The following is a 14,269-nucleotide window of genomic DNA, read 5'->3' on the forward strand; positions in this document are numbered from 1 at the left end:
GGTCAGCTAGTATCACGCCCCCCCCCCCCATCCCCGGAGCATTTTGGGCCCCCTTCATCTCAACACCACCCACAGGAAGATGACGCTCCAGCATCCTTTACGACGTCCCTAGTTTACACCTGGCGCTCCCATATGTCAGAATAACGTCAACACGCACGCACGCACGCACGCGGAAAGACACACACGCACGCGGACACACACACGGGATATAATAAGAGCTGGTGAAAGAGCGACACAATCATGGTTGCCGTGGAGGGGGAGGGAGGGTGCCACATGGCACTTCACTTAGGGCGCTCCTACAAAGCTTGCCAGGGCGTTGGCAGGGCCTTGTCCGGTGCCAAGCATGGCGTCCCGCCCTCTACGTCAACAACCCAGGGAGAGTGTGCTTTTCTGTCTCCTTAAAGTGATGAATTGAAGCACGTGTATGCTTATCTTGTGCCCATTTGTGTTTGTGTGCCAGTATTAACATGCGGGGTATTGTGGGTATTAGCATGTGGGTATTCTCCTGCTTGTGCCATCACATGCCACAAGCAGACCTCTGATGCCACAACCTTTGATCTCTGGAGGACCCCAGATTTTGATCTCTGGGGGTACCCGGTCCTCTATTTTTTGTGTAATAACCAGTTTAGGTACACCAAGCAATGTGCTTTGTGTACCCAGTTCTATATGAGGCATTACAGACTGAATTGAAAACTCTTTATCATCCTTAATTACTCTCAACTCTTTAAGACATAACTGTAACATGCTCGTGTCTGAAGCTAGACACAAATACAACAAAATTATTAATGATGGTAACAGTTTTCAGTGTACCACTGAGTTTTTCAGTGGACGACCAGCCGGTCGTCCGAGCGGACAGCACGCTGGACTTGTGATCCTGTGGTCCTGGGTTCGATCCCAGGCGCCGGCGAGAAACATTGCGCAGTTTCTTTCACCCTATGCCCCTGTTACCTAGCAGTAAAATAGGTACCTGGGTGTTAGTCAGCTGTCACGGGCTGCTTCCTGGGGGTGGAGGCCTGGTCGAGGACCGGGTCGCGGGGACACTAAAAAGCCCCGAAATCATCTCAAGATAACTCAAGATATAACCCTGTCAATTCCCCTGAGAATTTTGTAGGTGGTTATCATGTTTCCACTTACTCTTCTGTTTTCCAGGGACGTGAGGTTCAGCTCCTTTAGCCTTTCCTCGTAGCTCATTCCTCTCAGTTCCGGAACAAGTCTAGTGGCATACCGCTGGATCTTCTCTAACTTTGTCTTGTGTTTAACTAGGTATGGACTCCAGGCTGGACCGGCCTGGAGCTCCAAGAGATGTTACTCTTGATAGGTGGGAGAGGACTATCTTGTATCTGGAGTATAACCATTTTCCCCACTGACAAGTGTCCAGAGTATAAGCATGTCCTGGTTGATACCTGGTTGATGGGGTTCTGGGAGTTCTTCTACTCCCCAAGCCCGGCCCGAGGCCAGGCTCGACTTGTGAGAGATTGGTCCACTAGGCTGTTGCTTGGAGCGGCCCGCAGGCCCACATACCCACCACAGTCCGGTTGGTCCGGCACTCCTTGGAGGAATAAATCTAGTTTCCTCTTGAAGATGTCGACGGTTGTTCCGGCAATATTTCTTATGCTTGCTGGGAGGACGTTGAACAACCGCGGACCTCTGATGTTTATACAGTGTTCCCTGATTGTGCCTATGGCACCTCTGCTCTTCACTGGTTTCCTATCGACGTCCTAAATATATCAACACAAAACACGTGTTACATCTGTCAATACAAAACAGAACACGTGTTACATCTGTCAATACAAAACACAACACGTGTTACATCTGTCAATACAAAACACAACACGTGTTACATCTGTCAATACAAAACACAACACGTGTTACATCTGTCAATACAAAATTCAAAACGAGATATGTATGCAAATTTGACAAGTTTAGTTTCAGAAAAACCCTAGAAAATACTGGTTTGAAAATAGACAAGAACCATGACACCTGTCAGGAGGACAAGACACCAGAACACCTGCCAGGAGGACAATACACCAGAACACCTGTCAGAAGGACAATACACCAGAACACCTGTCAGGAGGACAACACACCAGAACACCTGTCAGAAGGACAATACACCAGAACACCTGCCAGGAGGACAACACACCAGAACACCTGTCAGAAGGACAATACACCAGAACACCTGTCAGGACAACACACCAGAACACCTGTCAGAAGGACAATACACCAGAACACCTGCCAGGAGGACAACACACCAGAACACCTGCCAGGACAACAACCCAGAACACCTGCCAGGACGACAACAACCAGGACACCTGTCAGGAGGACAATACACCAGAACACCTGTCAGAAGGACAATACACCAGAACACCTGTCAGGAGGACAACACACCAGAACACCTGTCAGGAGGACAACACACCAGAACACCTGCCAGGAGGACAACACACCAGAACACCTGCCAGGAGGACAACAACCCAGAACACCTGCCAGGAGGACAACACACCAGAACACCTGCCAGGAGGACAACAACCCAGAACACCTGCCAGGAGGACAACAACCAGGACACCTGTCAGGAGGACAACACACCAGAACACCTGTCAGGAGGACAACAACCCAGAACACCTGCCAGGAGGACAACAACCCAGAACACCTGCCAGGAGGACAACAACCCAGAACACCTGCCAGGAGGACAACAACCCAGAACACCTGCCAGGAGGACAACAACCCAGAACACCTGCCAGGAGGACAATACACCAGAACACCTGTCAGAAGGACAATACACCAGAACACCTGTCAGAAGGACAATACACCAGAACACCTGTCAGAAGGACAATACACCAGAACACCTGTCAGAAGGACAATACACCAGAACACCTGTCAGAAGGACAATACACCAGAACACCTGCCAGGAGGACAACACACCAGAACACCTGTCAGAAGGACAATACACCAGAACACCTGCCAGGAGGACAACACACCAGAACACCTGTCAGAAGGACAATACACCAGAACACCTGCCAGGAGGACAACACACCAGAACACCTGTCAGAAGGACAATACACCAGAACACCTGTCAGGAGGACAACACACCAGAACACCTGTCAGAAGGACAATACACCAGAACACCTGTCAGAAGGACAATACACCAGAACACCTGCCAGGAGGACAAAAGCTACATGAATGAAGTCACCCCACGCAGCACTTGAGAGAGAACAATTGCACCACCACCACCAGCGTGGCCCAGACTGTGAGCGCTAGGACCTGCTGACGGAGCACCGGAGCAGGAGCTGAGCTCAGCACCCAGCTCCACCGTGGGAGCTGAGCCCAGCACCCAGCTACACCGTGGGAGCTAAGATGAAGCATCCTGGCTGAGGACCTCCGCCCCTGGGACCTGTGTGTGTGTGTGTGTGTGTGTGTGTGTGTGTGTGTGTGTGTGTGTGTGTGTGTGTGTGTGTGTGTGTGTGTGTGTGTGTGTGTGTGTGTGTGGGACCGGAGGTTACACACACACACACACACACACACACACACACACACACACACAATTCAACATCATCGTTGGGAATATGCTTGACCTTTGCTTCTAAGTAGCCGGTTCTCACCATTTGACACTCCGTAAAGAAAGCAGCGGTTTGGCTTCACCAGAAATGTTGCGACTGAGACACCCGGCCTAACCTATTGGAGCGTTTGATGAGGGAACGCTGGTTCGATGTCCAGGGGGCCAGATTCACGAAGCAGTTACACAAGCACTTACGAACCTGTCCATCTTTTCTCAATCTTTGGCGGCTTTGTTTACAATTATTAAACAGTTAATGAGCTCCGAAGCACCAGGAGGCTGTTTATGACAATAACAACAGTTTATTGGGAAGTTTTCATGCTTGTAAACTGTTTAATAAATGTAACCAAAGCCGTCAAAGATTGAGGAAAGATGTACACGTTCGTAAGTGCTTGCGTAACTGCTTCGTGAATCTAGCACCAGGCTTTTTGAATATATCTCGGCCATTTTCGCGGAGTGGTCGAATCCGTTAGAAATGCGACGTATCAAGTGAGAGGACAGTTACATCCCGGGTGTAGGTGTATATGTGTGCCTGGTGTGTGCTCCATTAGTTGTGCTTGAAAATGTTGAGCTTTAGCTTCTGAATCCCGCCTCCCAATGCTGAACTGCATTGGACTGGTGCAAATATATATATATATATATATATATATATATATATATATATATATATATATATATATATATATATATATATATATATATATATATATATATATATATATACAATATATGTTTACAGGCCGGGCTTCAGCTCTTGAGCCCATTGTTTTCAGTTCCAGGTAACGTATTGTAATAGCTCCCGGCCCTCCTATTTCTAGTGCCTTCTCCTGGCCCTACAGTAAGCAAAAGTCAGCCTTAGGTACTTTCCCTCCCAGCTCATTCCTCTCTCCACTGTTTCCTTACATCTATATGGTATAGCTAGGTCTAAATCATTCGTCTTTATCATCTTTGTTAATGTATTTGAAAATTTCGCATGTTGCGATCATGTCTCCTCTTGCCCTTCACTCTTCCAGCGTATTGATGATTTATCTTCCTCAGTCTCGTCCCATATTATCACTCCTTTATGTTTAGTTCCAGACTTCCTCCACACTGCCACTACCTACTCCAGTACAAGTCTCCACACCAGGACAACCAGTGTTGTCCTCCACACTGCCACTACCTACTCCAGTACAAGTCTCCACACCAGGACAACCAGTGTTGTCCTCCACACTGCCACTACCCACTCCAGTACAAGTCTCCACACCAGGACAACCAGTGTTGTCCTCCACACTGCCACTACCCACTCCAGTACAAGTCTCCACACCAGGACAACCAGTGGTGTCCTCCACACTGCCACTGCCTACTCCAGTACAAGTCTCCACACCAGGACAACCAGTGGTGTCCTCCACACTGGGCTATGTACTCCACCATCGGTGAGCTCAGTACATAGTTTAACACACACATCATCTCCCTTCACAGTCGTCATCGGAGTGACATCCACGCGACCACAAGACGCCAGGGCAGAGTGATCTAGTTAAATTAGTGTATCGCGGTCCCCACCACCAGCCTGTGGGTGAGTGGCAGGAAGGTCTAAGGCATCAGGGGTTACAATGTTGGACTCCAGTGATCTTCAAGCTTCAAGCTCACCAGTGAGCCAGTTACGTTTAATGTCAATTTGCATACACTGCATGCCACAGCCAGCCAGCGGGTGACCGATGGAAAGGTTAGAGTGACATGCTGGCTCAACCTTCACTAAGTAATCATCAAAGGCGCCAAGCTGGGAAGACAATGTACACCACAACCTACAGAAGGTCAAATGGGGATTCATGGGTCAGCTTTCTGGTAGTACTTCTTGGTGAATGAAATATTTACAGATATTTTCAACACGACAGTTAGTTTAGTTCATTTATTATGCACCCCATACCCGTCTTGTGGGCGGTAGTAGAAAGGGTTACAGAGGCACATAATGGGGTCAGGGACTGAACCCCTGAACGACTGTGGGGTTCAGTCCCTGAGCCCATTATGTGCCTCTGTAACCCTTTCCGACAGAGTTACGACAGATTCAGAACTCTGTTGAACACGACAGAGTTACAGATTCCTTCATTTGTTTTCACGTGGCGTCACGTTGGTTATGGCGAGAAGAGCCCCGGGCGGGAGGAAGAGCGAGGGGGTTCGAACAGGTGGTGGTGGCGAGGGAGGCGTCGAGCCCCTGGGGCAGCCAGTCATCACCCACGTCTGGGAGAGGGTAAGGTGAAGGCGCTGCAGAGGTTAGGGCCAGGACGGATAGTCAGGAGGGGGGGGGGGAGAGAGAGGGGGAGGACAGGAGGGGTTCTGAGAAGCGTTCAGGAGATGAGTCAGCGTGAAGCACGTCAGTAGGGCGTCCGTCCCACGCTCGGGGAGGCGGGTCAGCCGCAACTATAGCGGTGTGGCCCTCAGTCTGTCACCAGGCTGTGTCAGGAGGCACCCGCCCCCAGCACCAACGCGCGCCCAACCCCAGGATTTCAGTGCAACTGTCGCAACGAACGTCGTTGGAATCTATAGTGACAGGAAGTAACGAAGTGCAATACAGGAGTGACGTACCCTGACTAGTAACAGAGTGACGTACCGTGACCAGTAACAGAGTCTTCAACAGTACCCCATGTTAGCGGCACGTCATAGAGACAGGTGTCTCTCTCTCTAGAGGGGAAACTCAAAGATTTCATAACTGTTCCTATCATATAATTACCGTGACCCCCTGAGCGTGCGTTTATAACCCTTTTAATCCCATCAACACATCAGAAACACAAACTGAAAGTGTGAGTGTGTGTGTGTGAGTGTGTTGATGTGTTGAGGACGTGTGGAGGACGGATGGCAGACCTGTGAAGGTGTGACCCCAGCCCCACCTCCAGCAGTATGACACCAGCGCCCAGCCTGAGGCGTGTGGTGGTGGTGTGCCTCTCTATGGTGGGTATAGTGAGTGCCCACACGGAGGAGGCACTTGGCACCACCGAGTGGGTGTGGACGGAATCCACCAGCCTGGCACCTGAGGCCCTCAACTCGGACATTCTTCCCTACTGCAGCCACAACACTCAAGAGCACTGTCTCCTAGAGAGCCCTCGGCCCATGGTCAGTCTCCCCTCTGCCTCTTACTGCTATTAATATTGGTATTGACCCACTGGTGTTAGCCCCTACACCCAGATATGCTTCACCTCTACACTAAACACCAAATTGGTTGACCACTGCCCCTGCCCCTGCCCCTGCCTGTTTCACCCTATGCCCCTGTTACCTAGCAGTAAAATAGGTACCTGGGTGTTAGTCAGCTATCACGGGCTGTTTCCTGGGGGTAGAGGCCTGGTCGAGGACCGGGCCGCGGGGACACTAAAGCCCCGAAATCATCTCAAGATAACCTCAAGATAACCAGACCACACACTAGAAGGTGAAAGGACGACGACGTTTCGGTCCGTCTTGGACCATTCTCAAGTCGATTGTCCACATTCTCAAGTCGAAATGTACACCACAATCGACTTGAGAATGGTCCAGGACGGACCGAAACGTCGTCGTCGTCCCTTCACCTTCTAGTGTGTGGTCTGGTCAACATTCTTCAGCCACGTTATTGTGACTCATCGCCTGCACCAAATTGGTTGTTCATCCAGCTATCCAGAGAGGGTACTATGAGGTCTGGTGATCCGGTGTTGTCCTGGAACAATACTTACACTGACCCTAAGGGGAGTGTTCTCTCCTCTCGTGAGGGAAACGTTTATACTCTCACTTGCCAGTGTTATATGTTGATATATCTCGGTTATACAATACTCAGTGCCTTGCAAATAGCAATTTTATTACTTAGAACATGATACAGTGGTTAATTAGCTGTTAATATGTGTATACTGTATTTTAGCTTCACACTGTGCTGACTCACGTGAGTGCTCAATATTGTACCCATTACCGCTGAGATAAACGTGACCTCAGAAAAGAGAGTGCTTTATGCTTTCAACAAAGTGTTTAGGTGCACCTGAGTCAGTACATCATTGTACATCCTAGTGTACTACTCTATAATACGGCTACACCGACATCATCAACAAACGTACACCAAAATCAACAAGTGTACACCAACATTATCAACAAACGTACACCAACATCAACAAGTGTACACCAACATCATCAACAAACGTACACCAACATCAACAAGTGTACACCAACATCAACAAGTGTACACCAACATCAACAAGTGTACACCAACATCATCAACAAGTGTACACCAACATCATCAACAAGTGTACACCAACATCATCAACAAGTGTACACCAACATCAACAAGTGTACACCAACATCAACAAGTGTACACCAACATCATCAACAAACGTACACCAACATCAACAAGTGTACACCAACATCAACAAGTGTACACCAACATCAACAAGTGTACACCAACATCAACAAGTGTACACCAACATCAACAAGTGTACACCAACATCATCAACAAGTGTACACCAACATCAACAAGTGTACACCAACATCAACAAGTGTACACCAACATCAACAAGTGTACACCAACATCAACAAGTGTACACCAACATCAACAAGTGTACACCAACATCAACAAGTGTACACCAACATCATCAACAAGTGTACACCAACATCAACAAGTGTACACCAACATCAACAAGTGTACACCAACATCATCAACAAACGTACACCAACATCAACAAGTGTACACCATCATCAACAAGTGTACACCAACATCAACAAGTGTACACCAACATCAACAAGTGTACACCATCATCAACAAGTGTACACCAACATCAACAAGTGTACACCAACATCAACAAGTGTACACCAACATCAACAAGTGTACACCAACAACATCAACAAGTGTACACCAACATCAACAAGTGTACACCAACATCAACAAGTGTACACCAACATCATCAACAAACGTACACCAACATCAACAAGTGTACACCATCATCAACAAGTGTACACCAACATCAACAAGTGTACACCAACATCAACAAGTGTACACCATCATCAACAAGTGTACACCAACATCAACAAGTGTACACCAACATCAACAAGTGTACACCAACATCATCAACAAGGGTAGTAATAAACATCAAACAAACTTGAGACCAAACATGGTCCTGATGCCAACATTGCTATGAAAAAAGTGGAAATTATTGTAGAGGAAATTGTTTAATGATTGTATGGTGCTAAAACGAGCAATGAGCCTTCCGTACAATCACTGCTGGTGGGCGAGTGTGTGGGTGGGTGTACTCACCTAATTGTGCTTGCGGGGGTTGAGCTTTAGCTCTTTGGTGTCGCCTCTCAACCGTCAATCAACAGGTGTACAGGTTCCTGAGCCTACTGGGCTCTATCATATCTACACTTGAAACTGTGTATGGAGTGTGTGTGTGTGTGTGTGTGTGTGTGTGTGTGTGTGTGTGTGTGTGTGTGTGTGTGTGTGTGTGTGTGTGTGTGTAATGATGTATAGTGTAAAAATAATATAATGTTGGCCTATGCCAGCAATCTTGTGTATACAATTAGGAAGGCCTATACAAGCACTGATGTGTATGCAAAATGGACGTCAATATACAAATTGCCGATTCAATTATGTATGCTCATACAACCACTGTTGTGTAGCGAAATATACAGGCCTATAGGCCCAGATCTGCTCGTCACTACATAATCTTTTCATGAAAGTATAATGATGTACACAACTAGACGAGTACATCCAATAATATATACATGAGTCGGTACGTACACACAAGTCTATAACGTACATGAGCACTAGTAATTACAACACGCACACTAATATGCACATGTGTAAACGTACACATAGCGGTGTAATATATATATATATATATATATATATATATATATATATATATATATATATAATATATATATATATGTCGTACCTAGTAGCCAGAACGCACTTCTCAGCCTACTATGCAAGGCCCGATTTGCCTAATAAGCCAAGTTTTCCTGAATTAATATATTTTCTCAAATTTTTTTCTTATGAAATGATAAAGCTACCTATTTCATTATGCATGAGGTAAAAAAAAAATTTTTGGAGTTAAAATTAACGTAGATATATGACCGAACCTAACCAACCCTACCTAACCTAACCTATCTTTATAGGTTAGGTTAGGTTAGGTACCCGAAAAAGTTAGGTTAGGTTAGGTTAGGTAGGTTAGGTAGTCGAAAAATAATTAATTCATGAAAACTTGGCTTATTAGGCAAATCGGCCCTTGCATTGTAGGCTGAGAAGTGCGTTCTGGCTACTAGGTACGACATATTATATATATATATATATATATATATATATATATATATATATATATATATATATATATATATATATATATATATATATATATATATATATATATATATATATATAAAATGTGTGTGTGGCTTCCCAATGTGGCGGACAGGAAGGCAATCTCGGCTAACTATGCTGACTATCTCCAGAATACAACTCCCAACATTTGTGTATCTCCCGGGGCACCTATTTACTGCTGGGTGAACAGTAGCAGCAGGTGAAAGGAAACTGGCCATGTGTGTGTGCCTGGTTGGGGTAGAGGAGAGGGTCCCGGGAATGGAAGCCGGGACCATTTAGTTGTGACCGGACCGCTGTGCTTACGTACTTGTCAGCACATAAGAGCAGCATTTAGTGGAGAGGTACCCGGCAGTGCCCGGGACACACCTCCCATTCTGCCCTTTTTCTCCCCCCCCCCACTCTTCCTCCCCCTCTCCCATCCCCCTTCTACCCATTCTCCCCCTATCCCATTTCCCCTGCTGGCCTCGAACCACGAACAGACATTTCCACTAATATATTAACCCGTCCTCATCAACAGAGGCCAAATGCTCATCCAGCCACCAACGTCTGTGTTTACGACTGAGAAACACTTTACACACCACGCTACAACTCATGACGAAGTGTAGACACACTCTTCTCGAGCAGTGCTTCGCTCACGTCCTCTGCTCGAAACACACCTCTCTAGCTGCAACCCGTCCTCGACTCAAGTCCATTACATCCAGCGGTCAACCCCACAGACGCATTCATAAATTTTAACATACTGTTCATTCAAAACGGGAATTTTCTCAAGTATAAATTAATATTATAATATATTAGCATATTGTGTATATATAGGCATAGGTTAGGTTAGGTTAGGTGTTTAGGTTCTGTTGGCGATTATTTGTATTTGTAGTACGTGGGTGAAGCATTTATAGCGTTGTGATTCGAACAAAATTCGTCAGTGAAACATATGTTTCGGATATGTTCGAACGTCAGCAGTTGTGAGTCGTGTGTAAACCGCTTTTCATTCATAAACAGGGGGTTTGGCGGGTGCATGGAATCACTTTTGGATCTTTGTTTGGAGGACGGGCTGCTAAATGCCTCGTCCTCCAAACAAAGACCCAGAAGTGATTCCATCCACCCGCCAAACCCGCTGTTTATGAATGAAAAACGGTTTACACACAACTCACAACTGATGACGTTCGAACACTTCCGGAACAAGTGCTTCACTGACGAATTCTGTTGGAACCACAACGCTGTAAATGCATCACCCACGTACCACAAATACAAATAATCGCCAACGGAACCCAAACACCTAACCTAACCTATGCCTATATATGCACAATATGCTAATATATTATAGTATTCATTTATATTTGAGAACAATCCCGTTTTCAATGAACAGCATGTACAAATTTATGAACGCGTCTGTGGGGTCGACCACTGGATGTAATGGACTTAAGTCGAGGACGGGTTGGATTAACAACAGAAGCTAACCACTTAACCTTACTGAAGAAACACTTAACTATCCCACCCCGTCCTCTCCAGTCGTCACGTCACAAAAATGATGTATTAAATTACACGAACCTAACCTAACCGACGATCCACGACTAGAACACGTGACATCTAGTTAACTTAGCGAGGTGAGGGAACTATCAGGGGAAAGCGCCAATCCATTACGAAAGGGGTTCAGGATAAGGATTTGGGATGGGACGGGGGGAGGGAAGGAATGGTGCCCAACCACTTGGACGGTCGGGGATTGAACGCTGACCTGCATGAAGCGAGACCGCCGCTCTACCGTCCATGAGCCGCTATGATCCATCGTATTTTAAATGTACATCAAATTTTAACGTTGGGAATTTATACGTCAAAATTCGATGTAGTATCCTAGGGAACAGATTGACTATTCAGTATATTTCAGTATAAAATATTACCTTATATTCGAGAGAAAAAAAGAACTATTTTGAAATACGCAGTACGTTAAAACTGACGAGTGCATCGTTGAGGTCTGCCGCCGCCTAGGGGCCCCTAGACGACCCTAGGGGGTCCCTAGACGACCCTAACGGCCCCCTAGACGACCCTAAGGGCCCCCTAGACGATCCAAGGGGGTCCATAGACGACCCAAGGGGGTTCATAGACGACCCTAAGGGCCCCCTAGACGACCCTAGGGGCCCTAGACGACCCTAGGGGCCCTAGACGACCCTAGGGGCCCTAGACGACCCTAAGGGCCCCCCTAGACGACCCTAGGGCCCCCTAGACGACCCTAGGGCCCCCCTAGACGACCCTAAGGGCCCTAGACGACCCTAAGGGCCCTAGACGACCCTAGGGGCCCTAGACGACCCTAAGGGCCCCCTAGACGACCCTAGGGCCCCCTAGACGACGCTAAGGGCCCCCTAGACGACCCTAGGGGGTCCCTAGACGACCCTAACCTGAGGACAGGCCGGGGGCGTGATAATATAATGACAAAACAATAATCTAGACTTGATCCTACCAGAAAATATAAGCAAAAGGACCAGTACGCTACAGTTAGAGAACGAGGTAACAAAGATCTTATTTAAATTAAGCTTCACAACTGCCGGGAGAAACTGAGAAAGATAACGCGCCAAGCGAACCGGATTTCCAAAGCCAGATAACACCAGCTTATGACAGCAATTAAGAGAAGTGGCTTGGGCAAGAACACCACGTGGTCTGACACTATAGTGCCCACAGCAGTCAAACTAACCCTAGTCGAGGTCGAGGGAGCCGGTCGAGGGAGCGGATAGCACACTGGATTTGTGATCCTGTGGTCCTGGGTTCGATCCCAGGCGTCGCGTCCGGCGCCAGCATAGCATCCGGCACCACGGCACCGCCCACGGGATGGGTATGGGGCACATAATAAATGAATGAACTGTGAATGGATTGAGAACAAAAGGCGATGTTGGTGGTTTCCCGCGCGTCAAGCTGCACAGGTCTGCACAAGACAAGCACCCAGGTAAGGGGTAAATTACCCCTTAAGTAATTTAAGTAACACTTAAGTAACTTGAGTGTTAAGTTACAAGTGGTAATGATCACACATGTTTTCCCAATCACCTGACACACTACAAACTGCCCCATTATTGCCTAGGTCAATATCTTTTTGAATACAAAAAATATGCAATAAGAATCTATTGTCACGACTTAAAATTTGATATGTTTTCAAGGGTCTATTTGTATCTGTGCGCGTCGTTCATTGGACTCCTTCAGTCTTATCAGCCCGTCATGTTAAGCCTCTCAAGGGTGTTCCCTCGATGGTGCTCTGTCCATCTTCGTCACCACCATGCTGGAGGCTACCTTACACTTCCTTCTCTGCACGTTAGGCTAAGAATGTGTGTCTATTCTATAGTACTAACTTATTTGCACAGCGCTAGAAGAAATATTTTAGGCTTGGGGTTGGTTTCCTGTTGGTGAACTGTGTTATGCTACTTTCAAAGTTACTCTAGTACTAGTTGAAGTACTGTAGGCTAGTGTTGGTTTGCTGTGGGAACTAGCGTTAAGCTACTTTCAGAGTTAGTCCAGTACTAGTTGAGATATTGTAGACTATCTTGAGGTTATCTTGAGATGATTTCGGGGCTTTTTAGTGTCCCCGCGGCCCGGTCCTGGACCAGGCCTCCACCCCCAGGAAGCAGCCCGTGACAGCTGACTAACACCCAGGTACCTATTTTACTGCTAGGCAACAGGGGCATAGGGTGAAAGAAACTCTGCCCATTGTTTCTCGCCAGGGATCGAACCCAGGACCACAGGATTACAAGTCCAGCGTGCTGTCCGCTCGGCCGACCGGCTCCCTCCTACCTCTCCCGGCCCATGTGGTGTGGATGCTTGAGTAATGAGTGTACACATGTGCGTGTATCATGTGCGTATTGTCCCAGATAAAGTTACCAGACTCTGCAAGACGATGCCTCACACTTGACTCTCTCCCAAGACATGTGTCTCTCTGCTAGGGAGGGGGAATTGTCAGGAGAAAGTGCCAAGCCATCACGCCTCTATGGCACTTGGAAAGGGATCAGGATTTAGGATGGGACGGGCTGATTTTTTTTTTTTAATTGCACTTCAAAAGTACATTTGCATTTTTAGTTTCATAATTCTTTATTCGTTACTTTGTCTAGCTATTTAATGGGAGTTAATGGTGTTTCAGTTAGCCAATCATCTTGAAGCAGGTATTGGGCTGCATCTGTCACTGCTACAGTGTCATCTGTCACTGTACAGTGTCATCTGTCACTGCTACAGTGTCATCTGTCACTGTACAGTGTCATCTGTCACTGATACAGTGTCATTTGTCCCTCCAAAGCTATGACAATAAACCGGAGCTGCAGTTAAAGCAGGAAACTCTGTAAATAGTTGGTGACTCTCAAATGGGTGTTCAACTTTACATAGATGCTAGCCATTCAAAAGGGTTTGGAACATGCTCTTGCTGAACACCGACAACATGTTATCATACATACAGATTCGAG

The 14,269-nt window shown here is 46.9% G+C and overlaps 1 protein-coding gene across 4 annotated transcripts in view; it reads left to right on the top strand.

Moving 5' to 3' along the window:
* Positions 1 to 5,897: 5,897 nt before the first annotated feature.
* The window catches only part of LOC123746817 (uncharacterized), a 42,731-nt gene continuing 34,359 nt past the window's right edge, over positions 5,898 to 14,269 (top strand). For 2 of the 4 annotated variants that reach the window (XM_045728593.2, XM_069319629.1), the window contains exon 1: positions 5,898 to 6,631. In XM_045728593.2, coding sequence (XP_045584549.1) covers positions 6,419 to 6,631 — 213 coding nt within the window. In that variant the 5' untranslated portion in view covers positions 5,898 to 6,418. The remainder of the gene's footprint in view (positions 6,632 to 14,269) is intronic. The other 2 variants (XM_045728591.2, XM_045728590.2) reach the window with 2 other exon arrangements.

This window comes from Procambarus clarkii, chromosome 93 (genome assembly GCF_040958095.1).
Source record: "Procambarus clarkii isolate CNS0578487 chromosome 93, FALCON_Pclarkii_2.0, whole genome shotgun sequence".
In the NCBI taxonomy this organism is placed as follows: Eukaryota; Metazoa; Arthropoda; class Malacostraca; order Decapoda; family Cambaridae; genus Procambarus; species Procambarus clarkii.